General features: G+C 43.7%; 1 protein-coding gene and 1 pseudogene across 1 annotated transcript; one reads left to right on the top strand and one right to left on the bottom strand.

Annotated features, from left to right (window-relative positions):
- The first annotated feature begins 5794 nt into the window (after window positions 1-5794).
- On the top strand, window positions 5795-22768 carry MMAA (metabolism of cobalamin associated A). The gene is made up of 7 exons (XM_004708750.2): window positions 5795-5830; window positions 6235-6739; window positions 9023-9145; window positions 15296-15466; window positions 18894-18979; window positions 20293-20442; window positions 22415-22768. Exons 2-7 carry the CDS (start codon window positions 6295-6297, stop codon window positions 22700-22702), a joined length of 1263 nt encoding a protein of 420 aa, XP_004708807.1. The 5' UTR covers window positions 5795-5830; window positions 6235-6294; the 3' UTR covers window positions 22703-22768.
- On the bottom strand, window positions 11850-15159 carry LOC115871543 (annotated as a pseudogene).
- Window positions 22769-24092: the final 1324 nt, after the last annotated feature.

Below are 24092 nucleotides of genomic sequence, written 5' to 3'. Positions count from 1 at the left end.
TTATAGTTATCAGGTATGAATTATTGCCCATGGAGTAGAAAACAGATTTTTAATTTGAAGTGTTCTGCCCTGTCACTCAATACTGATAAGGTTTGCAAGGCAATGGTGATTACTTTTTCATGTTAGCCTATGCAGGAAAAAAATCTAAGAAGATAAACATCCTGTCATGATTATTCCACTTTCCAATTTAAAGTGTTCTTGGAATTTCCCTTCATTCTGATTTGACACCTGTAAAAATGGCTTGCTGGCAGCATCTGACCTCTAACTTCTCAAGGGGAGAGGACAAGAAACAAGATCGGCAGCATCAGTCTTCCAAGACTGATTCTTCTGAGGCAGAGGCCAGATTAATTTCCACCCTCCAAACTTTTAACCAATTCTGATACCAACTGGCCCTCCCATGGCACACCTTACAACTCTACTAGGTTTAGTAATTTGTTGAAATGACCACACAGAACTCACAGACAATACTGATGACTGTGGGGATTATTAGGGAAGTAACAGTTTACAGTTCAGGTTCAAGAACACTCAGCACACAGTTCTTCCATCAAGATGGCCTCTTTTCAGCCATGTCTGCAGGCATACTTCTCTCTGACCCTTAGCCTTTGGGTCTGACCTCTGCCCTGCTCTAGCAAGTGTTACAAAGCTCTTTTGGCGTTCAGCCTGGTGCAAGCCTAACTTCTCTGTCTTGTGCCAGTCTTTGGTTCTGCTGCTTCTGCTGCTGCCACTGTTTCTTGCCGATGCTTCTGGGTATCCCTCACCAAATCCAGTGTCCATGCTCTCTGTGTGCTGGATCAAGGAGGCTTAGTGCAGGGATCTTAAGTCCAAGGGTCATGCACCTTGCCTGGCGCTTCTTTATTGATGGTGATGAGATCCCCCTTTCCACCTATGTGATATCTCATTCTAAGCTAGCAAGATGGCAAAAGTGACCAGTCCCCACATTACGATACCAGACATCTTATTTGCAGGGTCCCACCCTCACAAAGTTACCATGAATCTTATTTCTGTTATTAACAAGCCATCCAAGTCCCCCTAGTGGGCCATAAGCACCTCCATTTACATAGCCGGACCTGGTCATTTGCCAGGAGTTGCAAAGGCTGTGGTTAGAAGGGCCATATTAATTCCATGCACCAAAACGCCGTTCCTCATTTTGTATATATATAACAATCTAGAATTGGCGCCGTGAATCTGGAGTTGTGAAATCAAAATTTTTAAAGTATTTATAAGTGATGAATTATGAGCCTTTAATCAAGCAAACAAATGTTGGCAAGCCTCACCTGGAATGGAGCATCTGCTGTAGGATTGTTGTGAGGATTAGCTAAGGAAACGCAAGCACAGTAAGCTCCTCACCACAATAGGCATTCTAAAGCGCTACCCTGCCACTCGTACAGGGCAGAGGGCTTGAGGGCACCCACAAGTGTAGCCCCAAGGCAGAGCTGTAAAATGTCAAAACCTAGAATTATATACATCTGGCTAGCTTTGGGGTTTGGGCAAAAGACTGGATTAAAAGTAGTATTAATTTCTTAGCTCTTTTCATTTAAAAGTCTTTTAAGATTTGTATTGACATCAAAGGGCAGAGAGTTTCACAATCTTAAATTGTGATAAAGCCTGCAATATGAACCATAAACTTGTCAGGTGGTTTGCATGGACCCCCTGAGAAAGGCTGCAATTAAGAATTTGCTGTTTTGTATGTGAGAGTAAATCGTTTTCATTAGGTCGTTTTATTTATTTAGGGGTATAATTTGCATATTCTAAATGGATAGATTTCACCCATTGAAGCTCATGTCACAGGGTTTTTGGTTCCTCACCAAATTACCTTTCTGCTTTTCAATGGGAAGGCAGATTGGGTGCTCAAAGTACTTAGATTCAAAACGAGAAACTTAGAAGGCAGAATGTTTTAGTAGAGATTCCTAACCACACAAATTTAATCAAATGTTTTATTAAAATAGATAGACATAGGGAGACACATTCAGAGAGGGGGAAATTGATTGATTTTGAGGGATTGGCTCACACACTTGTGGGGGCTGCCAAGTCCAAAATCCATTGGTCACTTAACAGACTGGAAACTCTAGCAATCTTATGTCTGAAATTGATAGGTCAGGTGGTGCGCTGGAAATTTCACAGAATGTCTATTTATAACCTTCATTTCTCCTTTGAAGCCTCCGTTTTGCTCTTAAGACCTTCAGTTGATTGGAGGAAGGCCAGCCACACTTTCCTTAAATTCAAGTAATTTTGATGTAAATAATATATAAATACACTCATAGCAACATCTAGATTAGTGTTTGGCCAACTAACCTAGCTAAATTGACATAAAATTAGCCATCACAGCCAACCCCTTGTCTTAGCACCAGATAAAGAAAATAACAGTCACACTTCTATGTACTACGATAACAACGAGCCTTTGTCCAACTGAAAATGTACTATTTCCCCAGAAAAGGATCCAGAGTCCTTTGGTCAAGTTCAATTTCGCTTCATGATTCCGTAACTTAAATATTGTGATCTAAAGTTAATATGTTATATAATATAATAATTAAGGAGAAAGATAGGAAGAAAACAAACATTTGAGATTATATAAATATGCAAAGGGGCTTCAAAAAGTTTGTGGAAAAATTTAATTAGCTTTTAATTCCATTTTTCCACAAGCTCTTTGAAACCCTCTCTTTGTGTGTGTTTGTATGTGTGTGTGTAGCTTTTTTAATATATAAATTTGCTCTTTTTTGGAATATATCTTGTTTGGTGGCAAAAAGGTAGTCATGGTAACCTTGTTAATTGAAGAGCATATTTTAAATAGCCTAATTATCTTTTGGACTGCATATGGCAGCATCTCCCTTAGGGGCGCATAGGACTAGATTCCATAATAGGGATGTTCGATATCTTTGTCAGCATTCCCTCCCCCTCTTTTCTTTAGCTCCTCTTACTATCACCACTATCACTCTACGTGGAAAATATTTCTTGCTTTCTTTGGGAGGCGACAAGAGCTGCTAATATGTTTCTTTTTTAACCAACGAACTTCTATTTTATTCTGAAATAATTTTTCATGAAGAAATTCTGTAGCCAAAATACCCACAGTGAGTTTTGCCCTGCTTTAGGTTATGACTCTGGTAGCCTCCCTCTCTTTCACTTTTTTCCTCTTACAGAAGAAAAATAATTACTGCCCCACTTTCTTGCATAGAATTGTGTGGAGTATATAGTGTTTGAAAGTGGTTTATAGACTTTAGCGTACCACTCAAGTGAGAAATGAAATAAGTTCAGGTCAGCAGCTTTGCTTGAGCAATTACACTGGGTCAGGCCCTTATCACACTTTGGGTAGTTGAACATGGACAGGCATGTCTTGAATCTGGGTTCTTTTTTCCCTTTTCCTAATGCCTTGCCTAAATCCAAGTCCACATCTCTTGTTGGACTTTTTGCTGGTGATTCCTAAACTGGAACTTGTGTTACAAGAGTCACAGTACTCGTGACTTCTTGAGTTCTCTTCTGGAAGACAAAGCTGATTCCGCCACTCCTCCCCATCAAAGTCTCGTGTCATTTCCTTACTACCAACAAGATGAACTTCAACTTCTTGGCTCCATTATATGGCCTCAGTTTATACATCTGGTCCAGCTTCCTCTCCGGTCACTAGTGCCATATAGCCCAGTCTTCTTCCTTACAGAATTTCTCAGTCTGTTCTGATATGACTGGGAAGAGAACAAGACCCACCTCTGACTTTTAAGTCTTCAGCGTAGAAAGCCTCCCTCGTTCCTCTTCAACTTTTGTAGCTGTTAAGACCCAGTCCAGATATTGGCTCTTCCGAAAATTGCCCCTCCCACTCTACAAGGAGACTAAGCTCCTATAATCCTGTCTCTTCCAAGAGCACTTTCTGTTCTTCTCCCAAACATGGTGTGGATTATTCTGTGAATTCTTGAAGTGGCAGGATTGTATTAACCAGGATAAAATAATGAGGCAGTCCACCAAAGAAGATGCAGTGGGTTAATGAGTAGACAGAAAGACATGTCCATATTCTAATTCCCAGGGACTGTGAGTATATTCTTATTTGGAAAGGGCCCTTTGCAGATGGAATTATGTTGTGGATCTCCAGATGACTTCACCCTGAACTACCCCAGTGAGCTCCAACTCCACACGGAGGACAAACAGAGAGAAGAGGAGAAGGCCACGTGCCGACAGGGCGGAGACTGCAGTGACACAGCCTGACGTCACAGGGGGACCTGGGCGGGGCCGGGAATGGGTCTTCCTACAGCCTTCAGAGGGAGCACGGCCCTGCTGACCCCTTAATTCTTGAAATTCTGGTCTCCACAGCTGAGAGAATAAATGTCTCTTGTTTTAAGCCACCAAGTTTGTGGAATGCCTTATAGCGGCCCTGGAAGACTAGCACAGAACAGTGGCTGGAGCATGAAGTATTAGTGTCACCACCATCAGTACTGTCAGCACCATCACTGTTAGTCTTTTCACCCAGCAGGAGACCGGAGAGTGGTATCCACTCAGGAAACAGAAGTTGGATGATTTCTTGCCTCTGAGCATTCATTAAAGCGATGCACGTGGTAATGAGGCCCATGGGAGAGGCATGTTCTTAAAAGCGGTCATCCTGGGATTATTTTGTGTACAAGGTCTTTGTGTGTTTGTTGGAGCTAGGAGGTGTGGATTTTTAAGATTTTTTTTTTAAAAGAAAAAAACTAGAACCTTTTACATAACATTATCTTTTTAGGATAAGACTAATTTTGCATGAATCGAATTACGCAGTTCAAAAACAAATCTGTTGTTAAAAAGTTATCTTGGAAAATTGATAAGCTTTAATAACAAAAAAATTAAGGTAGTTTTACTTTTTCCCTATTAGTGTACTTATTAGCTAAAATTGATCTAATGCTGGTTGATCTTGAGGTACCATTTAGAGGGATACCTGGAAAAATAAAGTCATTGGTTTTATTGTAGCTATCAAACACTTGAAAACCAAAATGTACAAATAATAATATATGCAAATTGGGTATGCTATATGTATATTTTGTCTGTGAATTTTCATTAACCATTAGAAGCTATGTTTGTGGCCTATTTATGAACTGTTTTGTAAACTGGTAATGAGAGAATTTTACCGAGTTGAGAATGTGTTGTTTTAGGTACTACTAAAAGTATTTCGTATGAATTAATTCATCTACTTCTCACAATAACCCTACTAGAAATAGTCTTACTATCTGCCTTTTACTCAAGTGGAAACAGGCACCAAGTGTGTCAACAACGTGCACAAGGCTGTCAGGTCTCAGTGACAGAGACACATCGTGGCCACTGTCCATAGCCTCTGCCCTGTGCCGTGGGCACGTCGAGTCAGCTAGCATGTCTAATATGATTAGAAGTGGGGACTGTCAGGACATCGTAGAAAATGATCCTTGTCTGATTCTGCAGGGCTTCAAACTTTAGTGTGCTCACCTACTGACATTCTAAATATGGGACTGGGAACGTGCAATTTTAATAAGTATTGAGGTAGTCCTTGCCATTCTTTGAAATACATCATTATTCTAGTGACTATACGACCCCCACTACTCACTTCACATGGAGACTTTTTCTGGTTATCATTTGCTGGCTTATTCTAGGCCATTCTTTGTGTGTTCCTGAATGAATAGGTTAATACATACATGTATCTAAACTTGTACGTCAGGTGTCCACCCATGTCTTTTGCAGAGGAATAAAGCCAACACCAGAGGAAAAATCTTTTTAATCCTTTGTATGAATTTCAGGACTGAAAACCACAAGGTCAGCTGTTCAAACCTACCTGGTGCTTCTTGGGAGAAAGATGAGGCATTACAATCTTGGAAACTGAAGCAGTGCTACTCTGTCCCTTGGGGCCACTGTGAGTTGGAATCGACTCAATGACAGAGGGTTTGGATTTGGACTTAGGAAGCTGTTAAGATGCATATAATGTCTTTGTACATAATAAAATAGGCACGGCATAATATTTCTATCCTAATGGACTTGGGTTTTTTGTTTTTGGGGTTTCTTTTGTTCAGAAAAACATTTAAATTGCCCTTGACAATAATTTTTCTAGTTCTACGATTTGGGTTACTTTGAATATTAACTGTGGCGAAAAGGAAGTCTCTCTTTAGTAAGAAAGATTTCCTACTGAACTATTGCTTATACTACCAAGAATCTCGATTATATGTGTCTCAGTAAATGTAGAGTTAAATTTTACTTCTTAAGTATCTTAGTTGTATGTTGAACTGCCAGAAAAAAAAAGATCCTTTTTCTTTCTTCTAGAGAGTTCCCGCTTCACAGTAAACCAGAAACTTCCAGTATTTTCTTTAGGAAGAAGTGAAAATGAATATTCCTGTACTGCTACAGCATTCTCCCCAGCAGCTCCCCAAAGGCCTTTTAAGAACACCGCTCCGACGGTACCACTGCATCTGCCCCTCCCGTCCTCCTCTCACCTCCGAAATCTCCCGTCTTCAGCCGTTTCGTTCTCTTGGATTCCACTGTACCAAGAGGGGGCTGCTGTCAAATGGTGCAGAGAGAAGATTATGTACACAAGCAACCTTCAAGGAGCACGCGGAAGGGCTCTCTGAGAAAGAAAGAACATTTGTGGATAAACTTCATACTGGTTTAATCCTTGGACAAAGGGCTTGCTTAGCAGAGGCCATAACTCTTGTAGAGTCAACTCACAGCAGGAAAAAGGAGTTGGCCCAGGTGCTTCTTCAGAAAGTATTAGCCTACCACAGAGAACAAGAGCAATTAAATAAAGGAAAGCCACTGGCATTTCGAGTGGGTTAGTCTCTCTTTCCCCCCCCCCCTTCTGTCTGCCCAATAAATATTGTAAATAGTCTCACCTTTAAAAATAACTCATTTGCCATCTAGTAGAGATTTTCCCCCTTTTCAAATGCCTATACTTCAAGTACCTTTTCTTTATAAAATATTAATTTTCTTATGTATAAAAATGCCATGACCATTTGAACCAAGGCTTTGTATTTGAACAGAACGCTGTTTTCTCTTGTGGTGAGGATCTTGTTAAGGTTCCCAGGAGGGAAAGATGCATAGGGAGAACTGATCATTGATTTCCTCATGCTTTTTTTTGTCGTTTCTGCTTAATTGTCTAAAGTGGATTCCCTGGCTTTTGTGGTTTTATCAGCTCTCCTTCTCCGTGTCACCCTCAGACTTCCACTCTTAGCTGTTTCATTATCTAAGACTTTCATTTCTAAGGCACATCTCTCCTCCTACAGATGTTTTCCATTGAGTGTAAGGCTCTCTGGGAGTTTCTCTCAACCCAACTCTCTCAGCACCAAAATGTATTTTAAAGGAGAGATAATATTTATTGCCCACCTGTCTGAACACATTGCCTCATCGTGTGATTTCTTGAAACGCTTGACTTGTTTCTGTAATTGCAAGTCATTTTGTTAGACATCTTGAAATCCTGCATTTTAAAATGCTTTACATAGGTTTGACCTTTGGGAACTTAGCCCAGTCTGTTTGGCGTAGAATGAGAGTTTTTCATGTTTCTGAACTTAGTCATTGGAACCCAGCTTCCTGGGAAGGATGTCTGCAAACGATGGCAGGCAAAGTGTAGAAAGGGTATGTTGCCTGAGTAAATACCTTTAAAAATGGACTCATGCTGTCTTAGACTTTCAGCTTTATTTGTGATATAGGGACTGACACCCTATAGTTTTTAGGGTAACAGAGCACACATGATCGAAAGAGAATTGCAAAAGTAACCCATCGACCAGTATTCACGTCTTTCACACGTATTCTGTTCTCTCAATGATGGGCACCGGAGCTCTTTTGGGGGCAGTATTTTTAGTGACACACGCACACTCACACATACTCATTCTCTGTGTATTGAGACAGACAGAATAACAAACCCCCAAAGAAAAATGTTTGTCATGACTATTGTTTACTTAGTTAGTACTAAGGAGTCGTTGAAGAGAAAATAGCCTGGAATATCTAGTGTTAACTAGCAGCTCGCAAAATAACTAGTAGCTTACCGATTTTTGGTGCCGTTCTGGTTCTCCCACGCTGGTCTCAAGAAGCCCAGTAAACCTGTGTCTGTACTATCGTTGTTTGATCACCGTCATCAACAACAGCAACAAGTGCTTATTCCCACAAAGTTCACATGGGAATGCAGGTAAGGATTCAAGCAAAAGCTTTGAGTCCAATTGCATCTTAATGCCCCTGGATATCAATAATTGAATAGACACTATGTAGCGCCTGTAATGCGGGGGTGGGGTGGGGTGTTCAATTAGTTCAGGGAAAAAGGAATTAAAAGATAAAAGTCTTTTTCACACACAAAATTTAACCCCCTGTGTATACCATGCACAGTTCTAAACACAATGCAAGCATTAAATCATTTAATACTAACAACCATCCCAAGAGCTAGATACTGGTGTGATGGCAACGTTTTCCTGGAGGGTAGGAGGGTACAGTCTGTAACCTGCCCATGAGCGCACGGTTGGTGCGGAGCAGGAGCCGGCCCCAGCTTCGTGGTCGTTCCTGCCTCCCTCTATCCGCTTTCCAAATGGAGGACTCTCTGCCTTTCTTTAGACAGATTTTCCTTTCAGATTCAGCTGACATAATACTTCCTGCAGTATGAGTAAAATAAGGGGAGAAAGCCTATCCATTATGAATGTGAAATTGCTTTCTAAATCCTTGGCAGTTTCTGGAGAAAGGGATTGTTTTTCTCATGGGAAGATAAAACAAGCAGATGAGCTAGGTGAAATACGAGCTGGGCAGATGTAGGAGTTCAGGGCTTTAGCAGCTTAGACCACAGAACTCAACCCCAAAGATCTACGCTATGGGAGAAAAAACTAGAACATAGTTTAGGATTCAAATGGGGTTTATGGACATGCAGAACTCAATTGTCTTTCTGCAATACCCCTGTTACTCTATAGGGAAAGAAGTGGATTTTTCTTATGGCTATGGGAATCCCTAAACTACCTCAATGGTTTTGATTCAGTCAATGAAATCCCAGGGCGTCTAATAGTCCACCCCTCCCGCCACTGGAACTCCTGATAGTGTTCATCTCAGGGATTGTGTTCAATTCGGTCTTTTTCCATTTTAGGATTGTCTGGGCCACCGGGTGCTGGAAAATCGACATTTATAGAATATTTTGGGAAAATGCTTACTGAGAGAGGGCACAAAGTGTCTGTGCTTGCTGTGGACCCTTCTTCTTGCACTAGTGGCGGTGAGTATCCCTGGGCCTTTTTAAGTTCAGAGCAGGCTGGGCTGCGTGGAAAGTCTACCACAATGTAGTGAGACGTCACCCACCCAGGTGGCCTCTAATTGCTAGCAGAGCAGCCTTCCTGAAAGGAAGGTATTTCTGTGGGGCTGGGTCCAGCCTGAGGGAGAGGGTTGGGAGCTTGGTCTCACAGGGGCAGGCAGGCTGTGAGTTGACCAGGAACAGTCTGGATGCTGAGAGAACTGGGGGCCAGAAGTGGCAGGTGATGGGATGCAAACCCGAGCCTTTCAGCTCTCCTAAGACCAGGCCTCTTGGCACTCCTGGTATCTGTCTTAGCTACATCACTTAGCTACTTAGTTCAGGAAATGGGCTCTTTTTCATCCCGTATTCTGCTCTGCTGTAATTTCTCTTCTGCTGAATGTAAAAAAGCAACTTGCTACTGTTTATAGGCTGTCACACAGCTTTCTCTCATTGCATGTTCAATGAAACTGAACGCTCTTAATGGGACCAGGTAACATATGGATGTCTACCCTACAGCACTTAGCATTGGACACTGCACATAGTGGTCAGTGGTTCTTAACAGATTTGAAGGCATGCATTCACTCAAAGTTTAATTTGCAGCACATCAAAGCTAACATGGATATAACTTAGTCTTTCTGCTCCCCCCAATCAAAGGCCATTTAAAGGAAACATAAATCATACCATATAAATACCCCCTCTTTATAATTTTTGCACCTAATAGCACCCTAATCCCCACTATGACAACTACAGACGTTTTCCACATTGACACGTGTCCCCTGGGAAGCAAAATCACTGCCAGTTGAGAACCACTATGTTTTCTATCCATTCTCAGTTCATATTGCAGGTAATGCGGACTCCAAAATTTTGAGGTGGGAAGTGCCATTCTACCCTGCCCTACAGGGTTGCTATGAGTTGGCATCAATCGATGGCACTGAATTTGCTTAATGGCTTAGAGGAGTCCTAGAATGGCTTAGATGATTATGAGCCTGGCTGCTAATTGAAGGTTGATGGTTAGAATGTGCCCAGAGCTGCCTCTAAATTAGACAGATTCAACCATTGAAAATCCTAGGGGCACAGTTCTATGGTGAACACATGAGGTTGCCCTGGGTGGAGGTTACTCCTGGCCACTGTTAAAGGGCTGATAGACAACAGCCTATTTGGAAGGGACACCTGAAAGATGTATTTGCCTAACACTTTATCTGAGGCTGGGAAGATGCCATGTCCAGAGATAAGGGAATAGAGAGTGATGGGTGCTGATTATAGAAAGAGAAGGGGACTTGATTTCTCATACACCCCAGGCCGCTGGCAGAGTACAGAACAGTCGTACTGTAGAAATTCACTGAAACTGAAAAGTTTCAGAAAGTTTATGAAGGAGCTGCAGCTGTAACTGCTCTTTGGAAAGTAGATAAGCCATGTGTGTTGTTGTTATTAACAGACTTTGAGTAATGTCTATAGAATCTCAGTAAATTCTCCCAGTGGCATATTATTTGTTAGGCATTTGTTAGGTAGCTGAGCAAAGTAGGAGTTTAGCAAGGTAAAATGGCTTACCTCATATTGGACAGTGAGGCTTGGTAGAACCAGGATCCAAATGCTGGGAGTAGAAGAAGGAAGGAATTATGAGTCTGATATCAGAGAACAAGCTAGAAGTGGGAGAAGTAAATGTAACCTTGTTAACAGTAACGAACCCACTGTGGATTGGTTTAGAACTAGTGGAAGTTGAAATTGAATGGGTAAGGTTACACTGGGTTCTAAGGGTTTGGGGAGCTTGGCTGAAGGCTCTAGATTTGAACCTCTGGTCAGTGGGAAGCCACTGTATATTTTGACAAGAAATGTGTAGGACAGCTACTTGGCCAAGCAACTAGAAGAAATCCATATTTGTGCCCATTCCAAAGGTGATCCAAGAGAATATGGAAACTTTCAAACAACATAGTTAATAACACATGCAAGTAAAGTCTTGCTGAAGGTAATTCTAAAATGGTTGCAGCAGTATATGGACAGAGAATCGCCAGAAATTCAAGTTAGATTCAGAAAAGGATATAGAATGAGGGACTTTGTTGCTGATGTTGGCTGGATCTTGGCCGACAGCAGAGGATACTGGAGAGAAAAGCAGAGAATGCTAGAAAGATTTTTTAAAAGAGAAATATACTATCCTACAAAAGTTCTCGCAAACGTGAAGATAATACCTGACATAGGAAACTAGGCTGTCACCTTCCACCTGCAGAGTGGGGTCCCTGCAGAGGGCAGGCAGGGAGAGTGTGTTGGCTCAATTAGGGCCAGGCCACAGCATTGTGAAGGCTGCTATGAAAAAAGAAACATCTGAAAAAGGTTGATGATCCCTTCCGGAACCAGAAGAAAAAGTACAAGGTGTCCCTGAAGGCCCCCTCCCCCCACCCCAGAATGCTCAGTAAAGGGTGCCTTTCCAAAGCAGGTACCCTCATTTCAGAATTTGGGCCTGTGACCTTCCCCCCAAAACAAACAGCTGAGATGGCAAGGCAGCTCCTGGAAGTTTACCTGTAGCCAAGCTGCCCAGGGCCAGGTTCAAGGCCCCAGTTCCTGTTGAGTCCCTGGGAGTATTGATATTTAATATATTTTTATATCACTATACAGAGAAATAGAAAATACAAACTCTGAGGGGGTTAGGGAAGAAATGTACGGAACTTAGCAAGAAGCCAGAGCTTGAGAGTTCTGCTCAGGCCAACTTGACCTTCTCCTTGACCGCTTTGGCTTCAGGCTTCTCCTCCTTGGCTTCTTTCTCTTCTGTGACTTCCTTCTTTCACTTTTTCTTGTTCTATTTTGACTCTTGGCTTTTTTGAAGTTGGTAGACTTCTTTTGGCCCAGAGTCGGAGAAATCTTCCCAAGCAGTTCGCTGGTCAGAGGAACAGGTCGGGATGCGCTTGTCAGGATCGTCTTCCTTCTCATCATCACTTTCCTCTGAAACTACCTGCATGGGGACGCCACAGCACAGGGAACCATTCCCGGAGTCTCACAGAGTCTCCATGTGATCTTCTCCAGGCTCTCATTAGTGTTCTGCTGGGTCATAGTGAAAAGAATTATGTGAGGCTTGAGATCTAGGTCAAAGAATTCAAAGTAGTTGTTTTGTGGAAGCTTGCTCGGGATATCTGGGCTCAGGCCAGAGCTGTTTCATGTGCCTAGCCCATGTCACCACGTGACATTCCAAATGGTGTAGCCACCCACTCCCAGTACCAGCATCGGCAGGTTGAAATTCCTCACTGATTGTCCACACTTGACATGTCCCTTGATGGGCACCTAATAGATGCCCAGATAGGGAGTTGCAGCCAATGTAGGGTGACTGCCATAGGCTAGGACACCTTTGGATGTAACCAGCCTGGAGATGGCTTCATCGGGCTCATCATAGATCCCATCTCAGAGAAGGTAGGTAACCTAGCAGCAGAATGCATGCCTTTGCTAGTACCAATATCCTGCAAGTCCCCTTATGTAAGTACTCTCCATACTTACAAAAGGACACAGTCATGACTTGATCTCTGGAATAGAGGGCCTCTTCCACGCCATCCCCATGGTGCATATCAATGCAACATTCTGCACCCTCTGGTGATACTTGAGCAATTCCACGATGGCCAGGACGGTATCACTGATGTAACAGAACCCAGGTGTCTTGGACTTTTCTGCATGGTGCAGGCCCCCAACCCAATTTACATCGAGGCTCATCTGCTACTTATGCAACTTCAGAGCATTTGCCACAAAGCCATAATGGACAACTGACCGACCTTAAACAGGCCATCAGAGAATAGATGGTCCTCCCTAGCATCACATCTCTGCATCTGCGGGATATATCCGGACATGTTATCTAGGCAGATGGAGCACAAGAACTTGATGTACTTGTCGGTGTGGTACTTGGTCATCTCCTCAGACTGACTTTGTGAGGACAGTAGAGTGCCATCTTCTGGTAGCAACCACAGTTGAGCATCAAATTGTGAGTCATGGCGATTCGGCGGTGGAGCTTCATTAGATGACCTTATCCAATCCATAGTAGTAATTCTTAACAGCCCTGTGGGAGTATTAGTTGTAACAGGCTTTCCTCCTAGTGCTGTCAGTCTGCTCACCTCAGTCAGCCCGTCTGCCCTTCTGCTGGGAACTCCCCCTAGAAAGATGATTACCTGTTACTATTGACCCTGCAAAAGCCTTCAACCAAATGTGGATAACATGGAGAGAATAGGAATTCCAGAACACTTCATTGTGCTCCTGTGGAATCTTTACATAGATAAAAAAGAGGTTATCCATGGACCACAGGGGGATATTGCATGTTTTAAAAACCGGAAAGGTCTGTGTCAACATTGTAGCCTTTCACCATATTTATTCAATCTATATGCTGAGCAAGTAATCCAAGAAGCTGGAGAGCATGAAGAACACTACTTCATAATTGGAAGAAGACTTACTAACAGCCTTCAGTATGCAGATGCCACAACCTTGCTTGCTCCAAGTGAAAGTGACTTCAAGCACGTACTGATAAAGATCAGCCTTGTGTTAAGTTGAGGTCTCTAGAGACGCAAAACCAGGGATACTTACCCATGTCTCTATAGAAAGAGATTGATATCATGAAAATGGCTCCACAGTTGTAAAAGTAGTCAAGTCTAAGTCTGGGCAGGTACCAAATCCATGAGTCAGATGTTAGGCTGAAGACTTCTGATTCATGTAGCAAGGCTGTTGAACCCCAGATAAGCTGGAAGGTGATCAGCTGGTGTCTGCAGAGGTAAATCAATCCAAATTTGGCAAATCAAATGGCAGGCCACTGAAGACTCCCCGGGTAGGCAAGCAATGTGGCAAACTATTGGCTCACGTTCAAAGAACTGAAGGTGGATGAGTCAGATGCAAGATCTAGATCCAGCAAGAAGCCAGCAAGCTTCCCCACAGCATCCACTTATATAGGAATTAAGCCACAACCCCAAGGGAACTTTCAATTGCATCTAGGCTATGACATAAGTAGGCTGCACTCCATCCTACTCTTCTTACAAATACGTGACTTCTCACAGCAGATTCCATCATGAGTTTGACTACGTTATGATAGGTTGGAGGTTATTAGGCTAAACAACTGAGAATCCTGGTCCAGGCAAGTTGACACAAAATCCAATTTTTACATAAAGAAAACAAAAATTCTCATGACAAATGGCCAATAAGAAACATCATGATAAATAAAGGATAGGTTGAAGTTCCCAATTATTCATTTTACTGGGATTCACAATCAATGGTCATGCTAGCAGGAGTCAAGAAATCAACTGATATATTGCATGTGGTGAACCTGCTGCCAAAGACCTCTTTCAAGTGTTTAAAAATTTAAAATATCACTTGGAGGACTTACGTGTACCTGACCCAAGACATGGTATTTTCATTCTCTTATGCACTTGAGAGCTAGATAATGAATGATTAAGGAGGGCTAAGAATTGATGCATTTGAATTAGGATCTTGATGAAGAATATCGAATATAACATGGACTGACAGAAGAATTAACATTCTAAGAATGTTTTGGAAGAAAACCAGAATGCTCCTTAGAAGTGAGGATGATGAGACTTTGTCCCATGTACTTTGGCCATGTTATCAGGAGGATCAGTCCCAACAAAGGGACATTAAGCTTAGTAAAGAGAAGGAGGGTCAACAAAAGAGAGAAAGGCCTGCAACCAGATCTATTGGCCCAGTGGCTGCAACAGTGGGCTCACACGTAGCAATGGTTGTAAGGATGGAACAGGACTGAAGAGTTGTATTCCGCTGTCCACAGGGCCACTCACTCTCTGCCATTGCTGACTACTAGCCACCCTGTAGGACAGGGGCGAACTGCCCTTGGGGGTTTCCAAAGCCGGAACTGTTTACAGGGGTAGAATGCCTCATCTTTGCCACATGGAGCCAGTGGTGGTTTCGAATTGCTGACCGACATGTAGCCACTACACCACTATGGCTCCCTCTGAGTTTGAAGTGACTTGACAGCACCTGCCAACAACAGCATGTTGATCAGATGAACCTGGCCTCATCGTCCCATGTAAGTTGAAAGGAAAACTTCCTAAGACCTTAGGAGGACTGCCATCAACACTGTCACTGGATACTGACTGGTGAGTGATCGGCCTTTTCAATTCTTCCAGGATTATAAACTGTAGCTCTGTGTTTTAGGCTCACTCTTAGGCGATAAAACCCGAATGACTGAGTTATCCAGAGATATGAATGCGTACATCAGGCCATCCCCTACTCGAGGGACCTTAGGAGGCGTGACACGGACCACAAATGAAGCTATTCTGTTATGTGAAGGAGGAGGGTATGACGTCATTCTCATTGAAACTGTAGGTAAGCGTAATTTTTTAAAACTTCACATTATTGTGAAATACATTATTAGAGGGATAGGCTACTAGAGGTATACGTAAACACAGACTACCCCAGATGTAGGATATCCCCACTCTCAAAGGGATTGCTGCTAAGAGGGTGGATCACTGCTGTTCCGGGTGGTAAGTGAGGAGAACGGAAAAGAATTGTGAACATTAGCAGACCAATGGAAACAGTGCTATAGTACAACACCTATTTTGTGTAAGGACATTTCACTTGTCGATAATACTAAGAAAATGAATGTAGTGGCATGCCTCTGGAATAGCACACCATGTTTTATTTCATATTGATAGCCCCTGCAACCGCTTATTCAATGAGGATACGAAGATGAAAACCAACAAGAAGTTCACATTCTTAGGGAAAGAAAATATTATGTTGCTTTGCATAAATATTAGTGATAGAGGCTAACCCAGATTTGGGGCATCAAGGAAGACTTTCTGGCAGAGATGACAGCTGAACTTCATTTTGAAGGGAAAAAATGGAGTTAAGCATTATGGTAAGGGCATTACAGAGTAACAGAAAGTGAGAGAATATGGCCCATTCAGAGAATTCCACTTTGCATGAGCTATGCTTAGCACATGGAGTGTGACAGCCGAGAGGGAAGAGAGATGAGGCTAGACCAGAGACTGTAAGTCCTATTGCACATGCAGGCATTATAGGAGCCACTCAATGACATTTGACAATCAGAGCAGCAGTGAGAAGTCCCATAGGAGGGTGACCAAAGCAGATACACATTTTGGAAAGACCCCTGGAAGCAGAACGTAAAAGAGCCAGAAGAACTAGAATAGAATAGAGGCAGGGAGACAGGAAGGAGATTTGTACTAATCCTAGAAAGAGCGAAGTGGTGACAGTAGGAATGGAGAAGATGAGATGGCTTGAAAAACATTAGAGGTAAATTGGCAGGACTTTATCCATAATTGGAACATAATTGAAGACCAATTTAGAATAAAGTGTTTAGGGGAAAGGGCAGCTGTGGAGAAAATAATGAGTTCAGTAGTAAAGATATTTAAATTTGAGATGCTTGTTGAATGTTCAAGGAATCGTATCTTGTATCTCCCAGAGAGAACTGAGTGAGAAATACAGATTTAACAGTTATCAACATAGTTCATAATGTCACAGTACAAGCTGTGAACAGGTGAGGTCAACAGGGGCAACGTATGTAGCAGAAACAGAAGACAACCAAAACTATGGCTCTAGAAGTCTCGTCTTTAGGAGTAGATGCGAGAAGGTGCTTAAGGGAGAGTAGGAGAATCAGTCCAGGGAGAAGAGTATCATAAAACCAGACGTCTTACCTAGATGTTGCATTTGGCTGTTTGTCCCAGAGTCTCAAGATAGCAGTTGCTCACACGAGAAAGGGATTTATTTTGCACCGAATAAAAGAAGCCTGGAGTCAAGCTCTGGTGCTCGACACGTTGGGCTGCTAACCACAAGGTCTGAAGTTCAAAAATCCACCTGCCACTCGAGGGAGAAAAGCTACACTTTCTACTCCCCTAAAGAGTTAACAGTGCGGAAACTCACAGGGGCAGTTCTACCCTGCCCTATAGGGTCACTGTGATTCGGCATCCACTTGATGGCCGTGAGTGAGTGTGAGCTATAGGTGGTTCTACCATGTCCTCAATAGTCCCGCGCTGTCTTTCTCTCTGTTCTTCCTCCATCGCTCCATTCTCTATTGTTAGCACTTGTTTTTCATTCTCAAAGTTGCCCCTGGTTATAAAGTGACTGATGCAGGTCTAGCTGTCACCTCCGTATTCCAGGCAAAATGAAGGAGGAAGGAGCATTAAGGAAGGAGAACAAGGCACAAGAGGCCGACCTCCCAGCTAGGTTGGCCCTTTGTAAAGAACTCTCCTGAAAGTCCTGTCTGATGACCTTTGCTTTTACTCATTGATCATCACCACTCATGGTGAATGGGCTCATTCGTCCACCTGGTGTATTGTCCCTCGCCAGAGCACTGGGGTGAGGAAATGGGGAACAGTAGCTCTTGAATGCGCAGCTAGGACAGTCTCTGCCACACGAAGGAAGCAGGGAAGTTCAAGGGGTGTTGGCTGTGTGATGCGCTTTAGTTGGGCAGTCGGTGTGGAAACTAGGCTTAATCAGGTTGGGGTTAATTTGGAAGAAGAGGTGGAGGCATTACTTTTTCGCAGAAGTTTAGCTGCAATAGGACAGTGAGAAATACGGTCATAGTTAGGGGAGGGTATCACCCTCGGTAAAGTAGAGGGTCGGTGACAAAGCAGCTCCTCAACAAGATGGATTGGGACAGTGGCTGCAATGGTGACGGTAAGGCTGGGGCAGGCTCGGGCACGTTCCATTCTGTTGTATGTAGATAGGGTCGTGATGCGTCAGGACCAGTCCAGCGGCCAGTGAAAACTGCAACAGAAGAGGACAGGAGTTTTTGTTTTATTGGAAAATGAGAAGGTCCCGAACCCAATTCATGGGTGTCTGGGGACAGAGGAGAGGTTAAAGAAAGAGGGTCAAAGGAAGTGGAAGGGAGGGTGAGGTCTGTCTTCAGCCACTCCGCACTGAGACAAGAGGAGGTGGGAAGGAGGCCTTGGTATTCATTTTATCTGCGGAGCAGGAGAAGGAGAAGTTGAGGGAATTCCTGCCGCCTGTGAAGTAGTTGCCAACCATGTGGGTTCCAGCCCAACGTGTAACCACTAGGAAAGATGGGGCTTTCTGTTCCTGTCTCAGAAACTCACAGCGGCAGTTCTCCTCTGCCCTGTAAGGGCGCCATGAGGCAGCACCAACTCAATAGCAGTGGGTTTGCTTAATTGGTTTGATTTTGGTGAAGGAGATGCCCTGTCCCCATCAAGTGGGAAGGTGATGGGAGAGTGCGTGTCTGTGATAGCCTTGTGGGAAAGGGCACGCTCCTTGGGCGGGGGTGGGGGGTGGGTGGGTGCTTTCATTAGGCATTGAGGTAGATGGGATAGACACTGGACACTGTGACTGTAGTGGCAGCAGTCACACGGCTGAGCAATTTCTCCTGCACACCTTTGAAGGAACAACCCAGGTGCTTGCCTGAGTGATGCTTGGGGGCTTGCAGGGCTGTTGCCAGAAGGAGAAGACATCAGAGTGTGGACAAGGACGGCGCTCACTGTTTCAGAGGCGGCCTAAGGGAAGGAGGGCCCAGAAAGAGCAGTGAGAGAGTAGAGAGAATGGACGTCTCAAGCTCCTCTCTAGGTCCAAGACTAGGGAAAGCAGAGAGCCGGGAGATTAGCAGGCTTGCTCCTTTGAAGGCATTTAATAAATTCTCCAGAGATGGCATGTTTCAAATGGTCACCAGGTGGAATGGTTACCACCAGGTGAGGGGGTGGCGTGGAATGCAACTGACGGCCAAGGCAGAGGAGGAGACAAATGGCTGATTACTCTCGTGTATGGCTGTGATTTAAAATTTCAGGTGTGGGTCAGTCAGAATTTGCTGTGGCTGACATGGTCGACATGTTTGTTTTACTACTGCCACCAGCAGGAGGAGATGAACTGCAGGTAATTTTTTTCTGATTTTATTTTTCCAAAATATAGACCATACATCTCTAAAAGTACCAAGTTCTTGTGTTTGTTTTGTTTTGTAAATTATATTAATGAAAGTATTAGGGAAAGAAACATTACTGGCTAACATGTCTGCATCCAAGGCAGATTCTCTTGTGTGTCTATTTTACAGCAGTACCATGGCAGGTTGCTGCCAGAGACGCAGACTGCATTCACAAGAGCACGTGGAACAAGGGATATCATTGCTGATGTCAGATGGGTCTGGGCTGAAAGCAGAGAGTACCAGAAAGACGTTTACTTGTGTCTTATTAACTATGCCAAGGCATCCAACTGGGTGGATCATAACCCGAACTATGGATAACCTTGAAAAGAATTGGAATTCCAGAACACTTCATTGGGCTTATTTATTTCTCCAGCCTTCAATTAAACTGCCCTTCAATTAATCCCACATGTGTGCATTGGCCAGGTTGGCACAATAAACCTTAACTCTCATAGGTAACATCATAATAAATGGAGAAAAGGTTGAAGTTGTCAAGGATTTTGTCATGCTTAGAGCCACAATCAATGCTCATGAACGCAGCAGGTCGGCTGCACAAGACCTCTTCAGAGTATTGAAAAGCAAGGGTGTTCCTTTGAGGACTAAAGTGTGCCTGACCTAAATCCTGGTGCAGTCAATCACCTCATGTGCATGTGACAGTTGGAAGAAGAATTCATGCATGTGAATTGGGGTGCTGGAGAAGACTATTGAAAGCACCATGAACTGCTAAAAGGACAGACAAACCTGTCTTAGAGGAAGCACAATCCGAGTGCTCCTTAGAGGCAAGACGGCAAGACTTTGTCTTACGTACTTTGAGCATCAGGAGAGCCCAGTCCTGGAGAAGGACATCATGTTTGGTAAAGTAGAGGGGCAGCGAAAAAGATGATGGCTCTCAAGAAGATGAATTGACACCGTGGCTGTAACAATGTGCTCAAGAATAGGGGCCATTATAAGGACCGTGCTGGACCAGGCAGTGGTTCAGTCAGTTGTGCGTGGGCTCGCTATGGGTCGGAACCTACTCAGTGGTACCCAGAAACAACAACACATGTTTTATGGATATATACAAATTATAGATACAAAAATACATACTGAGTTTTAGTGGTGTGTTTCAGAGTAGTTACTGCCAAGTCCTTGTCCCTCTCACCCCGGCTTACGAAGAGGCAGAGTAAAAGTTAATTAATGAAGTGTTTGCCTTTGAAAATCTTTGCGCTCACTTGTTATGCTGGTTATGGTAAAATGAACTGTCTCTGATAGCTCTCCCTTTTCCCTGAAGGGCATCAAAAGGGGCATCATTGAGATGGCGGATCTGGTTGCTGTAACGAAGTCCGATGGGGACTTGGTGGTTCCAGCTCGAAGGATCCAAGCAGAGTATGTGAGTGCCCTGAAGTTGCTCCGCAAGCGTTCAGAAGTCTGGAGACCAAAGGTTAGTTTGCCATCTATTCTGTGCTTTTCCACTGTGAAGTCTGCCTTTTAAGAGCGAATGTAAGTCCCAGGCACAACAGAAAATCAGTCTTGGCTTGTATGTGAAGACTACACGTTTTAAAATGATGACAACGCCAGAGTGTACAGTCATGGTTTTAAATATAATCCTTCAGCCTCGATGTCAAAAACTCGATGTGAGCTGATAGATCAGGGTGCTTCACGCTGGGTTCGAGCCATTGGGAAGTGATAGCAAATCCATTCTGAAAGGAAGCAGCATTGGGGTTCTAGAGCAGTAAGAACGTGGAGCAACAATGGTAATCTGGACTGGCGTTTGAGGAAAGAGAGGAAAGGCTTGTGATGAGATGCTTCCCCTCCTCTGATGGTCAGGTAGGGCGTTTAATAAGAAAGAAAAACCAGAATACTCTTAGAACAAGGAGATGCTGTAATGTTCACGTGAACAGCTTTATCTGCAGGAGGCTGCTATATTATTGAAGGATAAGCTGCATTGATTATAATGAGAACATGAGGACATGGTTTACCTTCTGCTCCCAATTTTAACCAATTGCATTGTCTTGGTTGAATTTGGAGCTATTGGATACATGTAGATGATGGATGCCCGACTCTTACCACTTGCTGAATCAGGAGATGATTATAGAAAGATGGGGCTGTTTCTCAGCTTAGCCTCATTTTCTGACGCTCAAGACGCGGGGATATTTCCCCAGCATTGCGCTCCTCCACCATGCGTTTAGGAGTCCGCAGAAGCCATCTTAAAATAAAACACGGCCCACAACTTTCCTCTGGTTCTTGAACGCTTCTTCCCCCCAACTACCAGGACCCCAATTTTGCCTTGCAGACCTGGTTGGACTAGATGATGCACAGCGGTACAGACGGGAATTGGGAACGCAGGGAATCTAGGACAGAGGAACCTCTCAGGACCAGGGGTGACAGTGGCGATACCAGAAGGGAAAGGGGATGTAGTAGGGGGGAATGGATCACAGGGAGCTACGTGTGGCCTCCTCTCTGGGGGACGGGCAACGGAGGGGTGGGTGAAGGGAGACGCCGGACAGTGTAATATAAGATACAATAATAATTTATAAAGTATTAGGGGTGCATGGGGGAGAGGGGAGGAGGAAGGGAACGGGAGGGGGGAAAACGGAAAATTAGAGGCTAGCGAATTTTGGGAATGATGAGGGCAACAAATGTATAGATGTGCTTTACACAATTGATGTATGTATTGTGATGAATTGTATGAGCCCCAATTAAAAAAAAAAAATTAAAAAAATAAATAAATAAATAAAACACGGAACTTACCTGGGCTAAAAATTGGAACTTGAATCAATGTCTTAGGTGTTCTGTGTACGTGCTTAGTACAGGAAAGTTAAGCTCAGTCTGTACTCTCAGCATGTTTCCTTAGCCACAGCTTAAGATGCCTCCTTGCTTTTTGTTTTGTTTTAATCATTTTATTGGGGCCTTATACACCTCTTATCACAATCCGTACATCCATCGATTGTGCCAAGCACTTTTGTACATTTGTTTCCCTTATCATTCTCAAAACATTTACTTTCTACTTGAGCCCTTGGTATCAGTTCCTCATTTTTTCCCCTCTCTACTCCCCCCTCCCCCATGGACCCTTGATAATTTATAAATTATTATTATTTTGTAATATCTTACACCGTCTGACATCTCCCTTCACCCACTTCTCCTCTGTCTGTCCCCCAGGGAGGAGGTTATATGTAGATCCTTATAATCTGTTTCCCCTTTCTCCCTCACCTTCCCTCCACCCTCCCGGTGGTCCTGAGGGGTTCATTTGCCCTGGATTCCTTGTGTTTCCAGTTCCTATCTGTACCAGTATACATCCTTACTTGACTATTTCCAAAGACTTAAAATGTAGTTGGTGCTTCTCCGAGTTCCTCATTAAAAACCCTTTTCTATCATTTTTAAGTTAAGTGGTCTGCTGCTTCTGTTTTCCATAGGTAATTCGTATTTCTTCCAGAAGTGGAGAGGGGATCACGGAGATGTGGGATAAAATGCAAGAGTTCCGGGACCTGATGCTCACCAGTGGGGAGCTGGCCACCAAGCGACAGAAGCAACAGAAGGTCTGGATGTGGCATCTCATCCAGGAAAATGTGCTAGAACACTTCAGGACACACCCCACTGTGCGCGAACAGATTCCTCTTCTGGAAAGAAGGGTTCTCAGTGGGGCTCTGTCTCCGGGGCTAGCAGCAGACTTGTTGTTGAAAGCTTTCAAAGACAGAGACTAACAGAATTTGCTCTGTACAATGCATTGATGTATGTTTCATAGTATTAAAAATCATGTATCATGCTTATATTTGCAGTAATTCTTTTGTGCTACCCTTGGCTTGCTTCTTTGTGAGTCCTGCTTGAGAACATGAAGGCTGATGAAGCTTAGGCAGTCAGACAGTGGTTGCAAGGTTGTGGGGCAGTGGCTAAGCACGCACCTTCTAACTGAGAGGTGAGGGTTCAAACCCAGCAGCTACTCTCTAGGAGAGAGCTGTGTCAGTCTGCTTACACCAGGATTTACAGTCTTGGAAACCCAATGGGACAGTCTACTCACTGTGAGTTGGAATGGACTTAACGGCAGTGGATCTGGGTTTTGGTTTGTTGTATGTTACTGATTTTATTTCTTTCTCTTAAACAACGGTATGGTGGCCATGGCACCATTTCAACAATCAGTTCGGAGCTGACTGATCCTTTGAGTCAAATGTCTTTAAAACCCCCCACCCTCTCCCCCTAAAATGTAAGCAAGAGCAATCACATTTTTGATGTCTTACTTGATGCTAGAACAGTATACAGTGGGCGTCTAAGGGCTTAAAAACATGACTGACAATGTTCTAGAACATTCTAGTGATTTCTGAAATGACCGTGTACACGAGCAGCAAAACTGCTGGAATGCTATGTTGATGTGAACTTCAACAACTTTTTTTTTCCTTTTTCCTCAGAGATGCTTAACTCTTTATTGTCACTATTGTTCCAGCAACCATTGCTGCTACTTCAAGCATTTCTGGAGGTGGGCTTCAGCCCACAATGATTGGAGCAGGGATTGAGGAGGGGTTTCACGTTCCCCGGGACACAGGCCTCTGTCCTTTCTTCTCCCTGAGGGGTTCTGGGGTCTGGGGCCAGAATCTTCCATTTAGGGTTCCCAGGTCCTTCCTGAGGTGGGAATTGGTGGGAGCCCAAGGATACCCCACATCTTCCACAGAGCTTCTTGGGCTGCACACTTTTCCTGGGCACCAACCAGCAGGTGAAGCACGGGGTACCATACTTCTTGTACCTGATACCACAGTCGTTGCAGAGAGGGGTCCCATAAGACAGGTAGCAGGTCCAACAGGGACTTGGAGAAATCAGCAGCAAATCAGGGGGATCCAGTCAGCTCCAAGAGTCAGAGAACCACCCCCCAAAAAACCCCAAGTGGGATCAGAATGATTGAAGGGTTCATTGGTTTGAAAATCATTTAAAAAACCCTTCACTTTGTGCCAGCATCTGAAAAGCCTGCTTTATTCTTGGTGGTAAAAATACGTTCTCGCCTACAGAGGCAGCGTGGCATCATAATTAAGACCTTGTGCTCTGGAGAAGGACTCACTGGGTTTAAAGTTTAATTACAGTTCTGTTGCTTATTAGCTATGCAGGCTT

The sequence above is a fragment of the Echinops telfairi genome, unplaced genomic scaffold (genome assembly GCF_000313985.2).
Source record: "Echinops telfairi isolate 266 unplaced genomic scaffold, ASM31398v2 ScPeMD7_5868;HRSCAF=6743_1, whole genome shotgun sequence".
Taxonomy (NCBI): Eukaryota; Metazoa; Chordata; class Mammalia; order Afrosoricida; family Tenrecidae; genus Echinops; species Echinops telfairi.
This window is presented reverse-complemented; position numbering and strand designations above follow the sequence as displayed.

Excerpts from the sequence above, each read along its gene's own strand:
- MMAA (XM_004708750.2), top strand. The coding sequence starts at position 6,295 with ATGAATATTCCTGTACTGCTACAGCATTCTCCCCAGCAGCTCCCCAAA. Across the intron at positions 6,740-9,022 it reads GCCACTGGCATTTCGAGTGG|GATTGTCTGGGCCACCGGGT; the intron begins GTTAGTCTCTCT and ends TTTCCATTTTAG. Across the intron at positions 20,443-22,414 it reads CAGAAGTCTGGAGACCAAAG|GTAATTCGTATTTCTTCCAG; the intron begins GTTAGTTTGCCA and ends TGTTTTCCATAG.